This window comes from Zophobas morio, unplaced genomic scaffold, assembly GCF_036711695.1.
Source record: "Zophobas morio isolate AGI-343-1 ecotype UQ-CSIRO unplaced genomic scaffold, CSIRO_AGI_Zmor_V1 ptg000004l, whole genome shotgun sequence".
NCBI classification, from domain to species: Eukaryota; Metazoa; Arthropoda; class Insecta; order Coleoptera; family Tenebrionidae; genus Zophobas; species Zophobas morio.
The window spans coordinates 16,219,441-16,246,735 of record NW_026972109.1 but is presented as its reverse complement, the minus strand read 5'-3'; the positions used below and the strand labels follow the sequence as shown (position 1 = coordinate 16,246,735).

Here is a 27,295-nt window from a genome sequence, read left to right as displayed (position 1 = left end):
GACAGCCAGAGTGCGAAGAAATAGGTCTTTCGTTTCCGTCTGTCTGTCTGTCCGTCTATCTGCCGTCCTGATTTTTAAAAACAGATAATCTCCGGAAGTACTGGGCCGATTGTTATCAAATTTTCTACTTATATTTGCAATATCATGTAAATGGCAAAACGCTAACCAAAATTTTTCTGATCATCTCCACCAATAATGTGATGACGTCACTTCAAAATTGTACATGGTAAATGGGTTTTAAATTGTATAAAATAACATATACATGTAGTGTTGACCTTTTATCCAAAACGTCCAAATTTTTGAAAAAAAAATCTAAACTATAAAACAACATTTTGCAATTTATTTTTGAATCTGCCAAACCAGATGCTTTGAAATCTTGCAGATGTTTTAAAGGTATGATAGACAGTAAATTTTTGATCAAAATGTATTTCATCCCCCTAAAAAATTGATGACGTCACCTCAAAATATTGCTGAATCTATACTTGTGATTTATCGCTGTATTATAGTCAGAATCTAACTATTTATTGCCCCCAAAAAACTGAAAAGTCTACCCAAAATGTGCAAAATGTTTTGACTTGTGACTTATCATTGAATTCATATTTTTTAGATTTGCTTAAACAGGTGGCTCCACAAAATTAATGAATGAGTCAGTTTATTTTATTGATTAATTCAGGAACGGTTGACTCTATTTTTCCAGAAAATTTTGGGAATATAATACTGTTATTTTTCAATTTCCATTTAACACTAAATAAAATAAGTCAGTGAAATGGAAGTAGGAGGTGGGCAGGGCTAAATGTAGCTTTTCTCTAGTTTTATGAGCAAGGAGTAGCCCACCCACCCCTTCTTCGTTCCAGTAACTACTCTTAATATTGTTCAGTCCTACCTTAGCAAGTTTTGGCCCCGCCCATCCACCCTTTTTTTTCTTTAGAAGATATGTCATTTACCAAAATCAATCTTAGCTTAACAAGTACTAACCCCGCCCACCCACCTTTATGTTCTTAGAGGGTATGTAATTTACCAAAAACAATCTTATCTTAGCAGATACTAGCCCCACCCACAAACGCTGTTCTCATTCTAACGTGTTTATCTCTCTTCAATTGAGATCCAACTTTCATTCGGATTAGACAAAATAAGTCACTGAAATGGAGGCTGGGTGGGTGGGCGGGATGAATTATATGTTCTTTTGTTAAAGGTGCCCAGTAACAGGCCGAAAAATGAGCTAAATAGAATTTCATTTTACGGGCGTAATTTCAACTTTGAAAAAAAGATCGACATTTCAATTGATGGATTATGTCTAAATCTCTGGGGAAGACACAATATTTTTTAAAATAAGTGATTGTTTAGTGTTTAATTAATCGTTCATTCTTCGAAGGAAATTGCATTTTTAAACGAGGAGAGAGCATTTTTCGCTACTTTAGGTCATAAAACTCATAAATACTCTTAGCTGACCAACATTGTTGAAACTCTTTTACAAGTCGACTTCTTTCATTGCTGACATAATTTGATTTAAAAGTATGCAAATTTTTATAATTTTATACATTCTACTAAAGTATTTACTTTAAAAAATTATTCAAATATTTTTATTAATCTGTCATTTTATATATTAATCAATACACAAAACTGACAAAATTTAGATTCTCATCACTTCACTAACCACTTATTTACCTGAACAATCATATTTATTTAAATTTAATTTTTTGATACTCTTTTCCGCACCACCTATGAGGCACGTTTTTTACGTGATATCTCCAGTAAACCTATTCCAATATTACTATTTATTCCTGTGTGTGTTTATACTAGAAGGGCAAAAGATTTATATGAACTACACATCACCTGAATGCAAACAAAAAATTTTAATTGTACAATTTTTTTTTACAATTTGTCTAATGGGTTGACTTGTTCAATAACGAGAATCTACTCTCTGCGGAAGTAAGGCATATAAATAAAATTTTTCTAGGGCTCTATCATATTATTTTCCCAAAATTTATCATCTCGTTGAATTAAGCATTATTTAAATTGGACATTTTATATATTTCTACGATAGCGTTTTTGTGTATTAATATTCTGGCGATCTCGCTAAAAATGTACAAACCGCATTGTCTTATTGTCAGTTTGGTGTTACTGGAAAATGCTTCAGTTGCCCTTGCTTTATTTTCAATGCAAAGATTTTGGGAGAGTACATGCTGAACTAGATTTGCAGGGATGTAAAATGTTTTTCACAGTACAGTAGGATTAGCCGTGTTACTTGTTCTCTCATTTTGCAAATTTTACCAAAATAACGTTCGGTTAGTCTAAAGGATTTTTTTGCGCACCATTCTGGATTATTGCGTTCGCCAATTGTGTTTTGTTCGATTAAAAAGACATCGACGTTTGAAAGTTTTTTGAGAAATACTTTTTGCGCTATGACATATCAGGTATTTCAATTGCCTCGTTAGATACATCGTCGCCCGAGAACTTGTATGATCCACAGACCGGAGCGCGCTCAGTCCAATGTCGACTCTATAAGCCTCCAGAAATTCTGCGGGAAATAGTTATTATTTAGATGCTTTTGTTTACACACGTCTCACATGTTTCACTCGATTTTCACACTCAACTATTTTTTTGTTTAACTAAGAATTAATACTTTCATTGCGTCTGATACTAACGTCCTAAATTAGCAATACTAGTGGAACAGTAATCATGCAATAGATTTTTTTGGGAAAGTACAGTTATTTTTATGTTTTAGCAGCAACGTGTTCTATTTTCTATTAATTTTTACATATTTTTAGTCACAATTTTGGTAGTTATTTTTTACTTTTATTTTTAGCAATAATAAATAGTCCAAACATGAAAAAAAAAAAAATAAAAATTGGAAAATCTAAAATTTAGAAATCGAGAAATTGAACAATCGTATAACTGAAAAATCGAAACATCGAAAAACTGGAAAATTAAAAATAAAAAAAAATGGAAAATCAGAAATTTAATGAATTCCGAAAATTGAAAAACTGAAATATGCATAGAAGAACTGAAAACTCGAGAAATCGAAAAATCTAGAATTTTAAAAATTGAAAAACATATCGAAAAGTTGAAAAATTGCGAAATCGTATCATTGAAACATCGGACAATTGAGAAATCGAAAAATAGAAAAATGGAGAAATCAAAAATTTGAAGAATGGAAAAATTGAAAATGTCAAAAATTAAAATACTGAAAAACTGAAACATCAAAAGTTGAAAAATCGAAAAACCGGAAAGCCGAAAAATCTCAATAATGTATGTATAAACCACAAGTTCAGGATTATGCTACTAAAAAATTGATAACGTCATCTCAAAATTTTGCCGAATAAATTCTACGAAAAATGTGCAAAATATGATGAGTTTTTGCTTGTAATTTATTATTGCATTCTATTTTTTAGATTTGCTTATATACCTAGGTGGCTCAAAAAAATTAATGAATGAGTCAATTTATTCTATTGATTAAATCAGTCTCGACTCACTCCATTTTCCCAGAAATTTTGGGAATACTGTTATTTTTAGTCTAATCCACATTGATTTACGTGTCCTTGCAATATGTTGATGATTTCATAACAAAATTGTGTACCTAAAGTAAAAATTTAACTCGAAAATGCTGGATATGTTTCATTGTATTTTAGGTGCGAGGGAAGTTCTGTCGAAACAACTTTCCACCATTTTTTTTTGATGTTATATTTGAACATAAACAGTTTATTTTATATATTTTCAAACATTATAAAGAAAATAAAAAGTTGTGTTAGACTGAACCTTGTGGGTTTCTCAATCTATTTTCCGCAGCATTTTAAACTTTCAAACTCAATCAAAATCAATCGTATTTTAACAAATACTAGCTATGCCCTTTCGCCCTCTATTTTCTTAGGGGGTATGTAATTTGTCACAATCAGTGTTATCTTAGCAAGTGCTACATTGTACCAGTCTAAGTATATATACGTGTCCTTGCAAAAATGTTGATGAGGGAAGTTAAGTCGAAACAACTTTCGACCAATTTTTTTCAAAAAATCTGAATGTCTAGTGAAGGAGTATCTTTTTTACAAAAATTTCAATAACACTTACTATCGTAAATTTTGGAGATGACGTCATTCCATTGTGGGGGTAATCAGACAAATTTTGGTTAGCGTTTCACCATCTACATGAAATTTATAAGGCACATACACGACATTTCTAACAAACCATTGGGCCAGCAGCTTCGGAGATTATTTGTCTAATAAAAATTGGCGCAGACAGACAGACAGATCGAAACGGGGACATTTAGAAAAAACAATAAATAAATTGGAGAATCAGTGAAAAGACGGTACGTTTTCAGCAACTCGGTAGATGAAAAGGCAACGTTTCTTCAACTTACAACAAATATGAAAAGATTTATTTTAAACAATACCAACAAAATATATTTATAATATAATTAGTTTGCTTGTTATCCCAAAAAGAAAAGAAGTTTTCGTATTTTATAAGAATACTGATTAACAATTTTTTCGCAAAGGACAAACACTAATTGGTTTGTAATTTAAAGCTCCGTGGAGTTACTTTTCCCTCCATGCTATCCGTACACAAGTAGGAATTTATTTTGAATAAAACAAAACCGTTTTCCGACAACTCTAACTTTTTTAACGCAATTAAGTTTGCACATTTCACGATCTGTCTGTGTATGCTATCGCCGGCGACAATTTCAAAGATTCATAATTGTTAATTTCGTTATCTTCGGCAACACTGAACTTTCACAATTTCTCGCCGTCACGTTAGTTTTGTATTTCTTGCTGTGAATCTCGGCGGCGAAATTGCGTTCGATCCGCCAAATAAAACTTGCGTTTAGATCTAGCGAACATTTAATAAACGTTTCATCATCCCTTAAATTTAATTACCGAAACCGTCACTTACCCCATCATAATCGATTCTCGCAAAGTTGGGCTTTAAAGCACGACATGTAAGAATTTTCCATTACATCGTAACTGCCGAATTTCTGTTTTGTTTAGCGCGAACCGCCCGAAATTGTTGAAAAAACATAAAGGTCAAAGGGTTGAGCGAGATATGAGGCCCAGTTTGACATTTATTCATCTCTTCAACGTGCTGATGAAAGGACGAAATCGATTTAAATTGGTAATTCGGAAGAGTGGTAAGGACTATTTCAGGATACGTCGACAAAATATTTAAACTGGACGATTTTCACGCCATTAGGTCGATGTTATCGTCGTCTCTTTAGAATGTCGAATGAAATGAACATTCGCTGCATTAAATAATTGCTCCTTATCTCGAGGGGAGGTGCTTTCAGCTTCAATGGTTCTTGGGGTTTTTGTCTGTTTGGACTAAGTGAGGGTTATTACATGAAAGAGTTTAGACGGAATTAATTATTATTCTCACAAATTCGCTCATCCGTATAAATAAAAAAAATTACACGGAGGGGTGGAACTAAAAAAAAATTCCCTCGACGTTATAAAAAAAGAACGTATACCATTTACACAATTGTGTAATACATCTCAGATAAATCTACATTTTATTTTTTTGTGTGAATATAAATGTACTGATTTTGATTATACAATGTAATTCTATTACGTATGTAAAATCGTCGAAAAAATAACATTCATCACCCCGGATGAAATCGTGAGTTGCGAGTTTGCTCCACAAAAACATGGAGCTTTCATCTCTTGTAAAATATACTATTTCTGCATTATTCAAGTTACACGGAAATGGCACACACCCATAATTTATAAAGGAAAACAGTAAAGAAAATTCGACAGGGGTTGGAAGCACCCTCAATAAAATGCTAAATGTGGCCAGTAAAGAAATTGAGTACAATAAACTGACACGAAGCGGTAGAATAACAATTAACTGGAAGTCGGTTTCACAGCGTGATATTGATGGCTGTTTGAATTAATTGTGACATAAAATTGTACTTACTGATGTGCTGTTGATTTCTATTTAGGTCTTTGGTGTTTGTTCAATCGTTGACTCTTTGTTTAGTTTGTTGAATCGAGGATAAAAGAGTTCTGGGATTGAACGGGATTTCCAGGAAATCTCTTTTTTGTTCAAATTCTCGCTAAAAGTTTTGATTTATTCGTTCTCGGCGTTAGTGTTGTAACACGATGCACAAAAAGGAATTCGTCTTTGGTAAGGAGGTAATTTTGTGCAGCCGTACAAATGCGACGTAGGTAATTGCTCGTTTTGATATAGCATTAGACATTTGGAGTTTTGTAGGATTCATTATTACGCATTTCTAGTCAAGCAATTATGCCATTTTCAGATTGTTAATATGATTTCGAAATATGCTTATTTCATTCTACTTCCAACTTTCCTTTATTTTTTTCTAACTTTCGTATTTAATGCTTTCTACATTATTTTGTGTAATGCAATATTAATGGTATATGTTACATGAGGCAGAATGTATATAAAAAAAGGTATAAATACGTAGGTAATTTCACTCTGCGTTTATCTCTCTTACTAACTTATCAATTTTAGGTTATAGTATCCAAAAAACTATGTGGCTTTCGTGTTTGACTTTATTTGTATCTCTAATAATGAATGAGATATCTAGGAGCGTGAAATTGTTGATACATCTAAACTAGAGCAGATTGGATAAAAAATATTATATAAGTTAATATCTTTTCAATAGTAACATTTTGCTGAAGAGTAACTTCCCTCGTCCCTGAAGTACAGTACCTACAACATATCCAGCTTTTTCAAAAAAATATAATATTTGATTTTGTGTTTTTTTTTTATATAAGTTAAAATAAAGATATCTGTATGTGTAAAGTAATGGTAAAGGAGCATGTTATGCGCATGCTTCAAGTGAGTTTTTTCATTCCAAAATTTTACGATGACGTCTTCCATGTAGGATGTACACAATCCCTGAAGATCACGAACTTTACAGACTTTAGAAATATGAAAATCGTCAAAGTTTCCAAATCAAAGGAATTAAAGCTTTCAAGAAGTTGCAATCAATAAAACAAATTTAAATTATAGTTATTGTCACAAACCCGTCAATCCGGAAAACGGTCTCTTTATTTAGAGAATTTTTTGGAGATGTTTAATAAAAAATATATTAGAGTAAATTTTTAAGTTTGAATTTTCGATAGTACTTATACGAGCTTTACAGATTTTAAGTAGTCAAATTATAGTCAGTGTAGCCAACCGGTCAATATTGAGAATATAAAAATTGTTTTTTAATTTCCAGAATAATTAGAAAAAAACATTCTAGTAAATTTTTAAAGTCATTTTTGGATAAAAGTGACAGATTTCGGAGACCTTGGATTAAAAAATTTCAGACTTCGTATTGTCTAAATACATATCAGAAAAATTCAGATTTTAGAGAATTCCTGAAGGCAGACCAACTTTGCAAATTTTAGAAATTTTGTAAATCGCTGGGAATTTTGAGGCAAAAGGAATTAAAGCTCTCAAGAACTTAAATTATAGGTAGTTGTTGTGATAAACCGGTCAATCTTGAAAATATAAAAACGATCTTTCAATTTACTGACTTTTTAAAAAATTCTAGTAAATTTTTAAGTTGAATTTTCTAGAGTGCAGATGTGAGGATTGTACAGATTGTAGAGAGCCTAGATTATAAAATTTCTCGGGACACGTATTATCCGAATATCACGAAAATTTTAAATTATATATAAGTAAAGTAAAATTTCTGTTTTACGGAAATTCTGAATACGAACTTCACAGATTTTAGAAATTTCGTAAATCTGTGAGAATCCGAACATCGAAGAAATTAAATTATACACAATTGTGGCCAACCGATTAAATTGACAATATGTAATATAAAAACTGACTCTCAATTTTCATAATTTTTAAAGAACAATCTAGTTAATTTTTTAACTAAATTCTCGATAAAGGAGAAATATTTCGAAGAACTTTGATTAATAAAAAAATCACAGAAAAAATCAAAAAAATGTTTTAAAGAACCCTTAAGATCGCTACAAATCTTACAAATTTTATAAATCCTTGAAAATTCTTTACAGGAATTAAATATTTATATTGCATATATAAAAACTACGTCTTAATTTCCCGAATTTTTGAAGATGATCATTAAAAAAAAAATGGTCGAAAGTTGTTTCAACAGAACTTCCCTCACTTCTGAAGTAGAATGAAACATAAAAAATAAACACCCAATCAGATTTAGGAATTTAACTCGTTACTATGAAAATTTGCAATTTAACATCTTTTAAATTTAACAAGTTTTTACAAGATTAATAGAGGCAAAATCAGTCTTATCTTTTAGTACTAGCTCCGCCCTTTCGCCCCTTATTTTCTCAGAGGATATGTCATTTGCCCAAATAATCTTATCTTAGCAAGTACTAGTCCAGTTCACCCGCCCTCTATTTTCTTAAACGATATGTCATTTGCCAAAATGCTAGTATTTGCTAAGATGAGACTGATTTGGGCAAATGACATAATCCTCTCAGAAAATAGGGGGTGGGTGGGCGGGGCTAGTACTTACTAAGATAAAACTGATTTTGGCAAATGCCATACCCTTTAAGAAAATAGAGGGCGGGTGGGTGGGGCTAGTCCTTGCTAAGATAAAACTAATTTTGGCAAATGACCTCCTTTGAGAAAATAAGAAGCAAATCTAAAAAAATATCAATGCACTGATAAATCACAAGTAAAAACTCATTGTATTTTGTTCATTTTGGGTAGAATTTATTCGGCAAATTGAAATGATGTCATCAATTTCTTGGGGGGGGAATAAAATATTTTGATTACCTGCTTACAATAACCTTAAAACATCTGCAAGATTCAAAGTACCCATTTTTGTAATTCTTAATTTATTCAATAAAATTGATTCGTTAATTTTTTTGAGTCACCCTGTATAAGCAAATCTAAAAAATATGAATGCATTGATAAATTACAAGTATAGAGTGATCATATTTTGCACATTTTAGATAGGATTTATTCGGCAAAATTTTGAGATGACGTCATCAATTTTTTAGGGTTGATAAACAGATACATTTTGATTAAATGTTACTGTGCTTACAATAACTTTAAAACGTCTGCAAGATTTCAAAGTATTCAGTTTTGCAATTCTTGATTTAATCAATATGATATATTGACTGCGTCATTAATTTTTTTGAGACACCCCGTATAAGCAAATCTAAAAAATATGCATGCAGTGATAAATCACAAGTATAGAATCATGACATTTTGCACATTTAAGATAGGATTTATTCAGCAATATTTTGAGGTGACGTCATCAATATTTTAGGGACGCTGGGGACTTAATTTTGATCAAAAATTTACCATGCTTATCATAACTTTAAAATGTCTGCAAGATTTCAAAGCATTCCGTTTTGCAGATTCCAAATTTAATTGCAAAATTTCGGGTAAAAACTCAAGACGGAGTCATAAACTACTATGTTATTTTATACAATTTAAGACCCATTTACTATGTACGATTTTGAAGTGACGTCATCACATTATTTGTGGGGATGATTAGACAAATTTTGGTGAGCGTTTTACCATCTATATGATATTTCTAATAAAAATACAAAATTTGACAACAATCGACCCAGTACTTTCTTCGGAGATTATCTGCCTAATAAAAATCCGGGACAGCAGGCAGGCAGACAGACAGACAGACAGACAGACGGACAGACAGACGGAAAGGGGAAACCTAGTCCTTCGTATTGTAGGGGTCATGAAAGGTCGAGAAAACGTAAAAGTAGAGAGTCGGACGACGGACTTAATTACAATACTGCCTTCATTTACGCTCGGATATGATAAAGATTTTGAAATAAAAATAGAGATCGTATTGCCTAAATATACATATATATCCTAAAACTTCTAAATTATAGCGAAAATTTAAATTCTGTTTTAGAGAATCCCTGAAGATGTACGAATTTTACAAATTTTAGAAATTTTGTAAATCGTTGAGAATCCGCAGATCAAAGAAATTAAAGAACTCAAGAATTTGAGTACAAATTAAACAAAGTTAAAATGTAGTAACTGAAGTCAATCGGTCAATATGAAAAATATAAAAACTGTCTGTTTAATTTCTAGAATTTTTGAAGATGTTTAAAAAAAAAAAAAACAGGAGAAAGATTTCGGACAACTAAATAAAAAAAAGTTAAATTTTAAATTTCTAAATTATAGAGAAAATATAAATTCTGTTTTCTGGTCTCTTAATGTGCACATTCTTTTGGAGATGTTTAATAAAAAATAAAAGGTTTGTAAAAATTGCAGAGACCCTAGATTTTAAAATTTCTAGACTTTGCTATTATTTGAATTTCATAGAAATTCTATTTTCTAATTCTATTTTACGGAAATTCTGAAAATGTACGAACTTTACAGATTTTGGAAGTTTTGTAAATCGTAGAGTTTGGAGCCTAACGGAATTAAGAAGTTCAGTAAGACATGAAAACGGTCCCTAAATTTTCAGAATTTTTGAAGTCCAAGAAATGAAAAAAATTCAAAACACCAAGCATTTTGATTTTTTTTAAAGAAATTTTACTATTCCTAGAAACATTAATCTTGAAACCTCAGCAGTTCCCCCAATTTAATTTATCCATACTTTCTGGCTTCATCAATTTTTCAGTAATTTTTCATTCACAGTTTCGGGAAAATGGGGGTGAGTCGTTCTTGATTTGATCAATAAAATAAATCGTTTCATTCATTATTTTTTTAAATCATAATACACACTTTTAGAATAATTCGACAACCGATTTACCTAACATAATTTCACACCCGGTTTTGCAAGTTGAGAGTTAAATATTAAATTGTTGTTTGGCAGTTTTAATTTCGTTTTCAAAAATGTCTGGAATTACACATTAATGCCAACATATAAATTAAATTTTATAAAATTTAATAACATTTCATTATGTAAAACTGCCTAATAAGAATCGACACAAACGACAGATCGACGGAAACAAGAGATCTATTTTTTCATATTGTTGGGGCCACTAAACGATGAAAAACATGAAAGTAGCAGTCCACCGGATTAGCTTACGCTTGGGAAATAAGAGTAGAATTGGGCATCGTTTATAAATAAAACAAACGTATAAAAAAATGTGCACAGTTTTTTGCACCGAACTTTCCCCGCTTCCGAATCATAATAAATACCACATTGTTTCCTAGATAAATTATACAATTTTATTCTGCAAACTTTACCTTTTTGGATACCCTGAAATGTTAAAACAAAAATAAAGTGAATTATTAAACTAGAGATAAAGACAAATAAACGTGATTTGTTGCATGTTTAGTGTTACAAGTTTTTTATTATAAAAAATGTGATAAGGATGTCAATCGTGGGACAAACTAGTCCAACGTTAATAATAGAACAATTCTGTTCCTCGAATTTCAGTAAAATTAGGTGATTTAATCCATAAAGTTCATTAATCTTTTTGTAAGAATTTGTATAACAATTCTAAAAACATACAAATATTCCTACTATAAAAACATAAACAGCAATGCATCTCAGAGTAAATTTTTTATTTAACATGCATTTAATAATGCATTAAGATGATAAATGAATAAATAAATGCTTGTAGATGTTCCATAATTATGAAATCAATGTTAGGAACTTGCTCTACATTGTTTTTACGATATCTAGTACGCATTTCATGTTAAATTTGTTTAATATAAGTCCAAGACGTCAATTTTTAGAGGGCATGGCAGAAATTTTGGTTAGCATTTTACCAATTATAAGGTATAAAATTCGATACAAATCCTTGGAATAATTTCCGAGATTAGTTGTCACCATAACAAAAACACGCCGACAGATACACAAGCTGTGACACTAAAGAAAACGTGAAATTAAAAATTAATGTATCAACCGATTTCAGAAATGGATACAGCAACGGAGATTCAATTTCGATAACTGAAACCTAATTTTTTTTCTTTGAATAACTGTTACATATGAAAACTATACTTTTGCAGCTAATTCCCTTTTTACGAGCCCTTTGTGCGTATTAATTACGGAAAGCAGCACTTTTGCTCGTTGTTTTGTTTCCCCTGTTCTTTATTTACACAACCTAAAAAAAAAGGCTCAAACCATATAAATAACTTGTCCAGAACTTTTGACAAGCATTTACTAGTTGTAAGAAGATATAAATGTTAGGATATGCCGTTTGTCACTCCATCATAAACCTCTCAAAGATCGAGTTTTTCATCGTACATCCACCTTTTCAGTTTGCTTGTTGGATCGAGTTTATCGTCGTTTACGTTCGGGTAAGTTTTTAAACTTATTAATACCTTCCTGAAAACTGAAATACATCCGTATAATTCGAGATTTATCCCCCTGAGAAATCCCTCTTGCTTTATCCACTCGTGCAGCTGATCACGGCAAAAAGAGCAAAAACGAAACGTTTTTCACGATATCCATCAAATTAAAAAAAAAATAGTTGTGTCGAAATATCCTCGATACCGTTTCTTTCACTTGTATAAAATTCTTGCGAAGTTTCTTCGCCTCGTCAGCGAATATCCCAAATTGTTTCCAACAGTTTGGAATTACAGCCGAAACTGTCACTTCTTTCGTAACTCTAATCGAAGTGTTAATTTTGTGAGTGATTTTCCTCCTCGGTGTGTTCTTGAATATTGTTCAAGTAAAACTGCTTCGCGTAGCGAGCTTCCATTGTAGCTTCTTTTACCACAAATAAACGAAATTTACCACAACTTCCTTCCTTTGACGACTCTGAACTTGTTGCACACTTCTACAAGTGAAATAACTCAATATTAAAGTTTTATAGGCTATTCAAATTTCAAAGCTTGACTCGTTGCGAAACTTTCGCATTATTTGGAACGACTGCGACGTATGGAAATCGATTTGAGATTAATTCAATTATCCAAACTCGCATAAATGATAAATAGAAAACGTTTTTTATCGTTTGCTTTAAACAGGCGTGACGAGAATTTAAATTTGAAATTATCGATTTCGTTTTGGTGTTATTAAAAGATTATGGCACGTTAAGCTTGGCCGTAATTTCGAATACAAAGCGACTAGTTTTCAACGCAACGTTTTATTTGTACGTTAATGTTACAAACAAAGGAAATTATTAAATATAAACGAGAAAAACGGCAGCGTGAAATTAATTAGACTCATCTTCCAGATGTGGCTAATGGTGCGAGTAAACGTTGTTATTAATGCAACAAAATGGCTACTATTCTCTGGATTACATGCTCCATTTTTAATAAGAAAAAACCTTAACAATTTTCCTTATTGTAGAAACCAAGATAAACGAGTTCCCGCTGGAAACATCTGTATCTCGAGGGAAAGTTACTTGTTACTAAATCATTAAGCACAATTCTACCGACAAAGTTCGTGATTCGTAGGAATTCATAACTGGTAGTGAAGCGGAGAAAATTTTTTCCATCAAAATTTTACTTTTATATTTTATTAAATAGCAACTTTATTCCTGCTTTGACGACTGCAAGTTTAAAATTTAGAGAGATGAGTTTCGTTCTATTTTGTTCTTTTTGCAGGCACTTAAAGGGAAAATACTGATTTTACTTTCTGGGAGATAGCTTGCAATTTTTTTTAAGTATTTACTTTTAACAAGGAGAATTGACTTATTGTAATAAAAAATTGGTCTAGAGTAATTCTTACCCGGTTCTTAAACACGATTAAATGAGTCCAGTTTTTTTTAGATTTTACATTATAAAATTTGATTGTGCGAATTTTATTTCTTATGTAAAGAATAAGGATTTCTCGGCGAATGAGGTAATGCATCTGCTCTATGAAATTACTTCAATTGTGCAAGTTTTTATATTTTTAAAGCAGCTATTGAAATCTATTCATTCTTACAATTCAATAGCTTTATTGAACTTGCTTCTAGATATATTTTGATAAAAAAGCTGAAAAAACATCACCTTTTTGAAAGTGTAAATTTTATTACAGAAATAATTCTTAAACTATGTCAAAGAGAATTGCTTTGGTTAAATTTTAAGTATAGTTTTGTAAAAATTGTCAACTATCTACCATAGAAAAAGTTGCTAATTTTGGCTACGTCGCTAAACGATAAGTAACAAAACAAGACTTGAAGAGCAATAACTGTAAAGGGAATGTTGGTGTAAAGACCCTCGTGGATAATTCACAAATGACGCTTAGAGATACCTAATTTACATTCCTTGCATAAGCAGAATAGAGTAAATTTTACAGGTCAGCGAGTTGTAGTTCTTAATTTCCATGATATTGTTAGTAACAATAATATAATTTGATGTTAGGAAACTAATATATGCAGAGTATATACATACATGAGAAATATACAAAAATAAATTTATTAAATAAGTGGTTGAAGGTTATTCACACGGAACTTTCTTCGCCCCTAAAGTACAGTCGAACAAATACAACTTCTTCGAAAAACTGTAAAATTTAATTTTGCGATTGTTTTATAATAACCCCTATAAGTTATAACAAAAATATCCCGGGACTGTTAAAGTACAGGTAAAGAACTACGACTGTCATATGTTTGAAAGAGTTCGACTATTAAGCACGTACAGATAACCAGCATCAGCAGATCAAAGTGTTAAAGTGACGTCATAAAATTGCAAAATTGTAAAATTGGAAATCAAGAACTTGAAAAATTGAAGACATTTGAAAAATCGAGAAATCGAAAAGAAAACTGGAAAACTTAAAAATCGAAAAACTGCAAAATTGAGAAAACGTAACATTGTAAAATCGAAATTTTGAAAATTTAAAAAAATTGGGAAATTTAGAACTTGCAAAATTGAGAAATTTAAAAATCGAAGAATTGAAAAATCAAAGGAAACCTTGCAAAAATAAAGACAATGCAAATACGAAAAATTATTAACTAAGAAAATGAAAATTTAAAAATCGGGAAAATGAAAAATAAAAATCTAGAACTTGAAAAATTGGGGAAACGAAGAATTAAAAATTGAAAAATGAAAAATTGTAAAATAAAAAAATTTCTAAATTGTATAATTGCAAATCGAAAAATTGAAAAAACTAAAATTATGAATCCAAAACATTGAAAAATTAGAAAATGAAAAAATGAAAAATTCTAATATCAAAAATATTTTTCGAAATTTTATTTTTGTAATAATCCATTTAAGTTAAAACGAAGATATGTTTGTAATATTAAAGTAAATGTAAAGAAGGATGCTACGCGTTGTTTCAAGTGAGTTTTTCCATTACAAAATTTTGTGATGACGCTACCAACATTTTTGTAAGAACACGTATATCAATTTAGTATTATAATAATAGTGTATTCCCAAATTTTCGGGAATCTGGGGTAAGTTGTACTTGAGTTTAATCAATACAATAAATCACTTAATTTATTACTTTTTTTAAATCACCCTGTATAACTAATCCTAAAATCTATGTGGTGATGTATTGATAAACCACAATTATGGAGTCATAATATTTTGCATATTTCAGAGAGAATTTATTGGGGAAAATTTTGAGATGACATCAATTTTTTGGAAGGGGATAAACGAAAAAATTTTGATTAAAGGTTTACCATGATTACGATAACCTGAAAACGTTTGCATTCGGTTTTGCAGATTCAAAGTTAATTGAAAAAAATAAAAATCGGGATGTCTAGGATGAAAACTCAACACGGATTCATACACCAAAGTGCAGAAGTATCTTATTTTAAAAAACTATTTTTGTAAATTTTGGAGAAAAGTTTATCAAATTGTTGATGAGGATGGTTAGACAAATTAGGGTGAGAGTTCCACCATCTACATGATATTCTTAATAAACATACAAAATTTGAGAACAATCGGTCCAGTAGTTACGGAGATTATCTGTCCACCAAAAATTGACATAGACAGACAGAAGAGAGACCTATTTTTTGATTCTATAGGTGTCATGAAACGTCGAGAGAAGATAAAAGTAACTGTTGCCCGAACTGAAAGCAACAAAAAATATTTTTTCTTCGGTTTTTCCTCTCAAAAGATTCATCCAAGATTATTTCGACAGAGTTTCATTCGGCCCCTGAAGTACAGTCCAACAAATCCAGCTAATTCGAAATATTATTATATGATTATCCCTAAACATTAAAAAGCACGGATAATACCAGTCACAATGTAAGAAAAAAAGTAGTCTATGAAGAAATAGAACCAGAGACCGTGTTATTACGACGGTTCTCCAACTGAGTCAAGTACACTGATATACAATGTTATAATGCAATTTGAATTTTGTTTGAGAAAATCCGGATGCATAGGGTAAAAAATGAAGACGGATTCATAAACCACAAGTACACGAATATGTTAATTTATAAAATTTAAGTATCATTTACTATTTAAAATTTCGTCATCAATCTGATGGTGGGGATTGTTTGTTTAGCATTCTACCATCCACACAATATTCCTAACACACATCTACAATTTTGACAACTGTCTAATAAAAATCGACAGAGATGGCAGACAGACAGACGGAAACGGAGGACTTATTTTTTTTATAAAAAACAAGAAAGTAGACGTTCGACAATATTTCCTTACCGTGAGCTGGACAACTAAAAAATAGGTCGAAATTGGTTTTATAATAAGTGAACATTTTGCACACTTTACACAGAATTTATGTAGCCAAATTTTGAGATGCGTCATCAAGTTTTTAAACGAAATGAAGCAATAAATTTTGGTTAATGATAAAACGTCTGCAAGGTTTCAAAGTATGTAGTTGGCTTTGTCGTTTATAACGAGTGATCAAAAAGTTTTTAGATTCGTCTTTGCTTAAACTGCAAATGTCATGCATAACCGCATTTGTATTTTAATAATTTGAATTTTTGACATTTGCATTTTAATCAAAGACGTGACAAATTTTCCATAGCCAACTCTAATCTAAAAACTTTTTGATCACTCCTTTGTTAAATTGTAAAATATCGTACAGTTTAGATCTTCACTTCCTGAGTGTAAGGTAAGACAGTATTGAAGAGATACGAGACCATAGGGCAAACGGCTACTTTCATGTTTTCTCGATGTTTCATGACTCCAAGAATACGAAAAAGTAGGTCCGAAACTACCCGACCGATCATTGTCAAATACTATTAGTATGGTGAAACGCTGAACAAAATTTGTGCAATCATCCCCCACAATAATTTGCTGATGTCCCCTCATCATTTTACATTGTAAAGATTTTCAAAATTTTATAAAATAATATACTCATGTACTCGTGGTTTATGAATCCGCCTTGATTTTTGTCAGACTTAGTTTCTTACACTATGACTGATATTATATGTATTTATTTTTTTACTGATCAAATCAAAAACGCCATTTTATCGAAAATTTGAGGCAACAGTGATGTTGCACCCGCCTATATTTAATAATAATAAAACAAGATTTACCATAATATTTTAGACAGCTGGGTACGTATTTAATACATAGTTGCATTCCTACAATACATAAATAAAGTTCGCAAAAATATTTTTTTTTATTTTTCAAAGATGCTTTATTTGTTCACATGCACTACAGGGGCGAGGGAAATTGTATTTAAAAAGCTTTGGACCATTTTTATTTTCAAAAATTGATCGAAAGTTATGTTCACAGAACTTCCCTCGCCCTTGAACTACGGTCCTACAAATCCTGCTTCTTTGAAAAATTATGAAATTTGATTTTGTGAAATTTTAGACTTTAAAAACCCCGAGGAGGTTTCACATTATTAAAAAAAGACAGTTGGAATCCCCGAGAAGGTTTCACTTTCTTTAAAAAAAAGATAGATGGGGCCCCCGCGAAAGTTACACCTTCTTTAAAAAAATACACTTGGGAATCCCGAGGTTTCACATTATTAAAAAAAAAAAAAAACAACAGTTGGGGTCCCCGAGGTTTCACCTTCTTAAAAAAAAAACAGTTGGGGCCTTCGAGAATGTTTCACTTTCTTTGTGGGGATGATTAGCAAAATTTTGTACAGGATTTAACCATCCACATGAAATTTCCAATATACACACAAAATTTGACAACAATTCGTTCCACAGTTTCGGGGATTACGTGTCTAATAAAAACGGATACAGACACCAGACAGACAGACAGACAGACAGACAGACATACTACTTTTTTCGTATAGTAGAGGTCATGAAACGTCGAGAAAATATAAAAGTTGCCATTGCTTACGCTCGTGAAGTAAAAATCTGGTCCAAGGTAAAAAATAAGAACGGATTAATAAACAATTATAGGAGTATTTTTTTATAAAAAATACAATAGGATTAATCTAGAAAAAATGTGTGATGACATCATATTGTTCCCAAAGTTCACCTAAAATTTCGCAACGCTCAGTTCAGTCATTATAATAAAATAGCCAACAAACAGCAGAGACGGAAAAGGGAGATCTACTTTTTAATACTTCAGGAGTTACGAAATGTGGAGCTGGGGAAATAAACCTGTATAGAATTCAACAATAACAATTTTATTAGCATATATTTGAAATTTTCACAAAGCTTTGAAAAGTGTGTTCCCAAAAACTGAAAAAACTTATGTGTGCCAATAATTATAAACTCTTTGATATAAAAGTTGTCGACGCTATCTTTTGTGACGCGTGAAACGATGCGTCACTAAAAGTGGGACGATTAGAATAGCATTCTCAGATTTATTATACTCTCATTGTTAGTATTAATATCACTAGATATAAAAAAATAGAACCGTATTTAACTTTCCTGTCACTCACATCTCAAATATTAACAAAAAGTAATCACAGTGATGTCGGGATGTCATTTGATTTATGAAATTTATAAATATAAATTTTATAGAAACATAATTCGAAAAACTTCTACTTCAAAACGTGTATTTTCCCTCATTGAAATAACAAAGTACAACTGCATCAATATTAATAAAGCCACATGAATTGGTTACCCGAGAATGAAAACGTCTTTGAGCACCGTAACACTCGAGCTAAGTAAGGCGAACCCGTATAATATATCTTTAGGCATTATTACTCGAGGAGCTAGGATAAGAGCCATCCAGTCACTTCAGGAAAATGCCTTTTCTCCTCAATTTGAATGAAAAACAAACTATCTTTCCACGTGTATATTTCATCAACAAAAATAACACACCATGAACTGTTATTCTACAAAACCGTCTGATAAAAATCGTATTTGCTTAGTTATGAATAATTTTCAAAAATATATCTGTCGTCATAAAACATCCACTCCCTTTTATTTATTTATCGATACCAACGCTTCATTTACGCGCAAATATGCAAAAATAAATGTGTTCATTTTTATCAAACTCAACAGTAGTTACCAATCTGACGATAAAACAACACTTTCTCGGTTTAAAAATAATCCGAAAGCGCTCTTGCGGCATTTCCTAACAAACTAATGTTCAATCAATTTACTGAATCTTCTTCAATGTTCCGAACAATTGAAGTTTGTAAGTTAATTTTTTCCAGTTAAGAAACAACTCGCTCGATAAATCAAACTGTGTTGTTCGAGAAAACAAAAATTAATTAGATACTATCTCGGTTTCAACTGAACACCCAAAGCTATTATTGCTGCATTTCGATTTTCTAATAAATATTCTTGACTTATAAAATAAACCTGAGTTTGTTTATCTTTACCGTTACGTAGTACTATGTACGCTTTCGAGATTTAAATGTTTACACGTTCACAATACACACGTTAACCGAGTGTTATCGTGTATATTTCATACTCGCTTTTCAATTTCGAATGTTTAATTCCGTTTATTTTATTTCCGCGCGATGTTACGCTGCGCCAAAATTCTGTTTTAACTTGTAGTCGGAGTTGGGTACTTTTCCGGGAAATTTTCGCAAAATTCTGCATACACACGAACAAAAACATAGGTTAAATACTCATAATATCTTATCGTGTCGTAAATGTACAAATACCAAACAACTCTGTGCAAACATTTTAGATTATTATTTATTTACCAACATAATTTGATCGGACGCAATGACACACTGATTTAAACAATTTCCTTGAGAGGACTTGTACCAGTTACATAGACTCATGTATAAAATGTTTGTTTAATGATTGTGCGTCATTTTGTAATTTATTTCCGGCGCGAAGTGTTCATTTTCACAGGTAAGACAACAAAAATAGTGTTATAAGTAAACCCCAAAATATATGCCAATACTGAAAACCGACAGCAGAACCTTGATAATATGAAAGAATCCTTCAGCTTTCATTGTATAAACAAATAATCAACGTTAATTACACACACTAAACAATTTCATTTCTGATTAAAAAATCTGTGAAGTTATTTACACACAATTTACGGCTTCTGAAGCATAACAAATAACAAATTACATGTATGAGTTTATTTTGCGATGAAGATTTGTTTAATAATTTTTTGGAATGACGTCACGAACTATTTAGCGGGGATAAATCTGTTGATTTCCATACGTACGAAATAATTATAATCATATCATTGTCGTATTTAATTTCCGACAAATCAAATGAATCGTTTCCGATATAATCGATAAAGTGAGTCAGCTCATTCAATGATTTTTTAGACATCCTGTTTAGCAATTCTCAAGTATCTAAGGAACGGCAACTGTGAAATAAAACACATCGAAACGACACTTTTTGCCAACACATCATTAGGGCGGTTAAAAATTAAATTTAAAACTGACTGAGCAACTAAGATTATTAATCGTAGGAAGTTTACTAAATAAATCTATTTTAAAGACGAAAAAGAGAAACTAAATTCGACCACAATTCCTTTGCCCCTTTAGTCACTGAAGAGTTAAAAAAGTTTTCAAAGAACTCGATCAAAAAGTGATTTACACTTTCAAATAGAGTCTACAAAATGCTCTCAACAACGCGACGGGTACACAAGGACCAAAGGAAAAGGGATTTATAAAATCAACATTGCAGCAATAAAAACACTATTAAATATATTGGAAACAAAGAAAGACTAATAACATGTATAAAAATGTTTAAGAAGTTTGTGATAAATAGACAGAAATTACATAAATGGTAAAGAGAATACAAATTTGATAATCGGAACTATTATTTTCATGGCAACCAATACAAATGGAAATAAATATGAAAATATAGTTCGAGTAAAGATAGATAGGACTGTGGCATTACACATATAGTTAGGTAGACTACGTGCCATATTGAAATATTTTTTGTTTGTTACTCTTACAATAGAAAAAGGCTTGACCAGGTAAGCTGATTTACTACGTCAATTGTGGAACTCGTAAAAATTACTGCAATTGAAACACAAGCTCACTATATCTTTGGCCGAACTATACATCAAATATATTTTTGACAATAATTTATAACTTAAAATAAAGATATGTGTGGACTGCTGAAGTACAAGAAAAGAAAGCAAGACAATATTAAATATATTCAAAGCAGATAACCAACGGGAAAAAATATATAATCAGTACAAGCTTAACTTCGGTTGTTTATGTTTACTCACCGAAAAAAACTAGACCATTAAGCCCGCACACACCTAATTGAGCAGAATTATGTTGCAGCTACTATAATTCTTATTTTCTCAAATTTTCGACGAAATGGGGTGAGACCCATAAGTCAACCCAACCAGCGGCTTTCGCTTTAGTAATTCAACATTGCTCTTCACCGGTTGTGCTCTTACAATCGTAGATGTAATTTGATTTTTTTGTGAAAATCTGGATGCCTAGGGTAAAAATATCAGGGCGGATTCATAAATCACAAGTATAGGAGTATGTTATTTTATAAAATTTGAATGGCGTTTACTAAAAGAAATTTGAAATTGTTTGTGCGCATGATTAGTCAAATTTTGGTAAACATCGTACGATCCACACGATATTCCCACCATATATATAAAATTTGCAAACAAAAAACATGAAAGTTGCTATTGCAATTACGCTCGGAACGTAATAAACTTCATTTCTAAACTTATAGACGAAACTGGTATAATACCTCTGGGAAAACAAAACTAAGTTTTCTTTATCAGCATTGTACCATTCTATAAAAATTGCCGAAACTAATCTTGAATTGAAATTTGTATTATGGTTTAGGTGTCTCATTTAAATTAAATCGTTTCGTCTATTCCATACTCTACTGTGTATTAAATGGCAGCAAATAAAGTCTATACGCGATCCACTTTACCTAACAAATTTCGCGGAGGTGTTGCCAATTCGTTAAAAGTACATCACAGAATCGGTATATAAATCTTACACCTTATTATTCTTTATAAAAATTTGTTCGTAAATCGACTTCTCCAAAAGTACGAAAAAATAGGTTTCCCGTTTCGTTTATTAGATAAATAATCTCTGAAACAAATGGACTGATCGTTGTGAAATTTTATATGTATTTTAGAAATATCGCGTAAACCTCTAAATAAAATTTGTCTCATCCTCACCAACAATTTGATGACGTCATCTCAAAATGTTACCTAATAAATGACATTTAAATAGTACAAACTAAAATACTTGTGTACTTCTGGTGTCAAAATTGTTCAAATCAGTAATGCAGAAGTACTAATGATCCTCTAGTAGGCCATACAATTCATTTTTAAAATAATAATGATAGCTTTCCTTGTTTAGTTTGACAATTACGATCAAATAAACTGTCAAATACGACAACACCGAGTTTAAAAAACTTTGTAAAACTCATTTTGATATTTTATAATTATTGTTGTACATTTGTTATTATTTGTATACTGTTTTTAATTCAGTTATTTGTATTTAATTTTTAATTTAATTAGTAAGTAGGTAGTCATTTGTGTCCGTACAGATACTGTATGTTTTCACTTTGGTACCCTATAATTGGACTTTAGTCTGCTGGGTAATAATAATAATAAACTAAACTAATAAACTAAACATGACAAAATTGTTGTGACACAAAACGGTAAATATCATAGTTGGTTTGTTTTGAAAATGCATTTTTTTATTTAGAAAAAAATGACGACATTTGCAACGTAAAACAAGCAACACATGAAATAGTTTTATCTTTCATTCATATTTTCCCTGTTCAAAGAAAAACTAATTTACGGTAAGTAAACTTAAAATGCAACGCTGCCACTAATGTCAACAACTCTGTATAAAAATACGTAATTTAAAAAATGGTCTCGTGATGGCAAGATGGCATAATCTTGTACCATCATTAGTCGTGCATGTCGTACGTGCAAGACAGGGGTGCTTCGTATATACTTTTATAGCCCATTTATTTTCGTAAAGTAACGTTTCTAATTTTAAATTCAGAGTATAAAAATACTGTTGACTTTCCTATAAAAAACTAACACGATATCACGATTAAAGATGCCGAAAATTTGAATCAAAGCAACAGATTAGAACTATAAACATTGTATACAATAATTAATTATCACGTTTTGAAATAATGAAACGTCACCTAGCGAAAAGAAACTGCCTTTACATATGCGTGCCACATTTGCCGCATTCAATATTCAATAATTAAACACCGAACGGCAATACATTATCAAAATTATAAATCGCCGCGTTCTAAAAATAAATAATTTGACGTTTTTGACTCTTGTTTGTTAAAAATAACAAACTGTCTCAAAGTGCAAAAAAACCTCGGCGATGAATCAACGCCCGAAAAATACATTCACACAAAACTTTGCACAAATCTCAACCCGCGGTGCCCTTAGAAACATCGATTTCTTAAAAACTAATGACAGGAAGTTATGTATACATAACCTCAAACTCGCCCAAAAAAACAAATGCGAGAAAAGCGCCAACTGAGTTCCTCCCGCATTCGCCACGAGCACGGGGGCGAAAAAGGGGTCTCCGGTCCCCAAAACCGGAAGATTATCGGCAGTTTTAGGGCGTGTAATGGGAAAATTACGCTCGGGTTAGATAAGAAGAAAGTTTACTCACACGACCATTCCGTAGGCGCCTTCGCCTATGTAGGCTAAATTTGTGTAGCGCGGCCCCACTTCGAATAACTGACCTCTTACAACCTCAGCATTCGGATTTACATTTGATACACCTGTGGCTTCCGCCATTTTCACCGAATACTGATGGACAACCTTCTTCCACGACACACTCGCGCAGACTGATGCAAAAAATGAAGGCAAACCTCTACATTTTATCAAGTGGCTGCTGGAAACGGCATTTTTCAAAATTCTTTTAAAAGAGTAGATTTTTTAAGTCACAGAAAGCAAACTAGACATTTTTTTGAACATAATTGAACGTCCTGAGGTGTTTACAAAGCGTTAAATTTTTTAATTTGCAGGAAAATCGCGTAAATGTCTTAGACGCCAGAGACACCTTGCGGAAGCTTTGGTAACTAAAACTCAGAACCAGATTAAAAATTAGCAAACTTCTCTAACACTATAAATCTAAGTGATATAAGTAAGATCTCAAAAGTGTTCGGACTAAATTTTGTTATAACCAGGAATGTTTTCTCTCTTTATCAGAAATGATAACAAATACAATTAATTTTATATTCCATTTTTCATACCTTCCACATTTCAATGGTGGCAAACCTGCCTCCCACAAATGTCATTCAGAAATACCTGTTGTACATAACCTCAAAAACGTTGTTTACTCATAATCCCTACAAACATAAATCTAACATTTATTTTCTACCTTAGAAGCACTCATTTTTCAACAATGAATGCGCCACCGACCTTCGAGTCATTTTTGTTGTACGATGGAGAGAAAAAGTAAGTGTCCGGCGTATAGTGAGTTTTCAGTTGTTAACACTTGTCGCATTTACAGAATCATCAGAGAACAAGATACCAAGGTGCCAAATGCGGCTATTTTCACAATAAACAAAGAAGATCACACTCTTGGAAACATGATCCGAAAGTGAGTACAAATGAAAATTTTGCTCTAGTTATGTTGCATATTTTTCAGTCAGTTGCTTAAAGACCCCAATGTATTGTTTGCTGGATATAAAGTGCCTCACCCCCTTGAACATAAATTCGTACTAAGAATTCAGACCACGTCTGACTATTCTCCTCAAGAAGCCTTGATGAATTCTATTACAGATTTAATTTCAGAGTTGTCTTTGTTTGAAGAGCGTTTTAAGGTATGTGTATGCCTTGTAGTGATTATTTTGTAATTTTGTGATTTTAGGAGGCAATTAAAGAAAAGAAGGAAGGACTTGACTAAATACGGCGTGTAGTTTTATTTTATTTTGTGGTTAATTAATAGCTATGTAAGTGAGATTTGTATTTAAAAAATTACTGAAGATATTTTTCCAGTTTTTAAATTTTTAACCACCTACATGTCATCATAGATGATTTCTAAATGAACTTAGATAGCAGTAGTTTTTTGTTAATTAGCTTTGAAATTCAACAGTTTCAAAAATTTTACAATCTATATGTTATTAGTAGTAAATTGTGATCACACTTTAATTTTTGAGCCAAGAAGCAGTAAAGTGATAATTACTGACATGAGTACAACAGATTGCTAATATTTTTTTTAAATAATACAAAAACGTGAAAAGATTTTTAAGAACCGACATATTCCCAAATTACTAGTAACAAAATAAATATCTTGTCTAAGAGAACTACTAAGATGTGACGTATTTAATCCATTATTTTTTAAATTCTTCATCTAATTTTTTTGAAATTATGACAGCATTATAATTATCCCTACATTGTACATATCAAGAAAATTTATAAATAAATTCTTACTGAGCAACACACTTTGAGATACATTTGATGTTGTATTTGTGACAAATAAACCCATACTTAACAGAAAATATTTTTATTTACTCATTCCTCTTGTACAATCCAATATTTACAATTACTTCAGGGAGCACTGAATTTATACAAAATCCATAATTTTTTTTTTGAATAAATATTAACTAGATATATTACAAGATATTTATTAATTGGCTAAAATAAATTATTAATAAGTGATCTAAAAGGTCTGATCTTCTGTGCAATCTTCCGTCGCATGACCAAAAGCTAAAAAAAAACAAAGTGAATTAAAGATGGCTAGTGGCGATACTTTTTGAACAAACCCTCGCATATCTCGCAGTATGGCCTCTCGGTGACGCTTCTAGGGACTCGTTTTCCAATAGCTGGTGCATCGTCCGAGTTTTGTTTGGGACAGTCTTCTGTTTCGTGTAAATCAAATTCTTCGCATATGTCGCAGTACATTCGTGGAGGACCTTGGTTCCCTGGTGAGCCAAACCTGCGTAAGAGAATTAAATTGAAAAAAACGCATACTTTCAAGTGAAAGAGGCTCAAAATTGTATACTTCGATCATTGTAGAACTCTCAGCTGATTAGTCAAGGCAGTTTCGTGTACTATAAAAAACACTGTAGTTTTTGATTTTATGGGTCATACTTATAATGCATCTACTACTAACCAGAATCGATCTATAAGGCTCTCGAGAGTTCAATATACTCTAAAATTATTTTTGACTACATATACAGTGTCCCGTTTTTAAGGCATAACACACAATTTAATTTTTTTCCAATGAAACACCCTACATGTTTTTACACAAATTGATTGACCTTTTACAACTAAAGTTTATTTTTGAAATCAAAGGATTCACAAAACAAATCGCACTAGAATTAATTTTAAACTCTGCATTAAAATAATTTGTGGAGAGATAAATAAAGGGACGCCTTTGTAGTGGTATAAATGAAATTAATTTTCATATACAGAGTGTTTATAAAAAAATGTAACTACTACAATGTTCAAACAACAATATTTCAATTTTTTCGCATAGAACACCCATTTTAAATGACTGCATTTTATTCCATTTTTGTTCTCTTTGTAAAGTACTTTTTTAATATATCTAAAGCTGATAGTTATGCGACTTTTTTTAAGAGACACATCAACAAATTAAAAGAATGGGACAACAAATAGAATAAGATACAGTAATAACATACAGGCTGTTCTCTTAAAAAAACTGAAATATCGATATTTGAAAATTGTAAAGTTTTAGAATTTTTTTATAAACACTGTGTATATTAAAATTTCATTTAATTGATACCATGACAAAGTGTGTACTTTTATTTATTTTTCCACAAAATATTGTACGACAAACTTTAAAGATGACCCTATTGCGATTTTTTTGTATTATAAATCCTCTGAAATCTGACCCTAAAAACCACTAAGTCACCGATAACGTAGTTAAACGTCATCAAAACATACGATGACATCAAATAAAAGATAAAAATTCGTTGAATTGTTTCATAAAAACACATTGTATTAAAGCTGTTCATTCACTCTTGTCTTACGTGGGACGGGAAGAACTTGAATTTAATTTATTTGTTTTTTACTTCCCAAGCATAAGCGCACCCCTGAAGCATGAAAAATAGGTCTCCCATCCTTATTTATTTGTGTTTTATGAATCCGCCTTAACTTTACAATTTGACTCAGAAACTTCAAAATAGAGTGCTCTGAAATTTTGTAAGTATTATAGTCCCTCTATTACAAATGGTAGAGTACATACCTGCCATGCCCCGGTCACAACCTCCCTTGATCGAAGATTTTTATCAATCATGTTAGACGCTACGTGATTTTT

General features: G+C 31.4%; 3 protein-coding genes across 3 annotated transcripts in view; 1 reads left to right on the top strand and 2 right to left on the bottom strand.

The window, feature by feature from the left end:
- Nucleotides 1-23,979, bottom strand: part of LOC135143316 (mitogen-activated protein kinase 1) — a 97,421-nt gene extending 73,442 nt beyond the window's left edge. The window contains exon 1 of the mRNA XM_064075179.1: nt 23,678-23,979. Coding sequence (XP_063931249.1) covers nt 23,678-23,805 — 128 coding nt within the window. The 5' untranslated portion in view covers nt 23,806-23,979. The remainder of the gene's footprint in view (nt 1-23,677) is intronic.
- Nucleotides 23,980-24,287: 308 nt separating this feature from the next.
- On the top strand, nt 24,288-25,005 carry LOC135143295 (DNA-directed RNA polymerase II subunit RPB11). Its single transcript, XM_064075163.1, has 4 exons — nt 24,288-24,468; nt 24,524-24,613; nt 24,662-24,836; nt 24,884-25,005. The coding sequence occupies exons 1-4, from the start codon at nt 24,416-24,418 to the stop codon at nt 24,917-24,919; spliced, it is 354 nt and encodes a 117-aa protein (XP_063931233.1). The 5' UTR covers nt 24,288-24,415; the 3' UTR covers nt 24,920-25,005.
- A 498-nt stretch (nt 25,006-25,503) lies between these two features.
- Nucleotides 25,504-27,295, bottom strand: part of LOC135136171 (uncharacterized) — a 30,300-nt gene continuing 28,508 nt past the window's right edge. Inside the window, exons 6-7 of the mRNA XM_064065334.1 lie at nt 25,779-25,951; nt 25,504-25,722 (exon numbers count right to left, since the gene is read on the bottom strand). Of these exons, the coding sequence (XP_063921404.1) occupies nt 25,676-25,722; nt 25,779-25,951 (220 nt within the window). The 3' untranslated portion in view covers nt 25,504-25,675. The remainder of the gene's footprint in view (nt 25,723-25,778; nt 25,952-27,295) is intronic.

Bases quoted from the DNA above. Each gene is read 5' to 3' on its own strand.
- LOC135143295 (XM_064075163.1), top strand. From the start codon at position 24,416: ATGAATGCGCCACCGACCTTCGAGTCATTTTTGTTGTACGATGGAGAG. The intron at 24,614-24,661 runs GTGAGTACAAAT...CATATTTTTCAG, and splicing joins CTTGGAAACATGATCCGAAA to TCAGTTGCTTAAAGACCCCA. The intron at 24,837-24,883 runs GTATGTGTATGC...TTGTGATTTTAG, and splicing joins TGTTTGAAGAGCGTTTTAAG to GAGGCAATTAAAGAAAAGAA.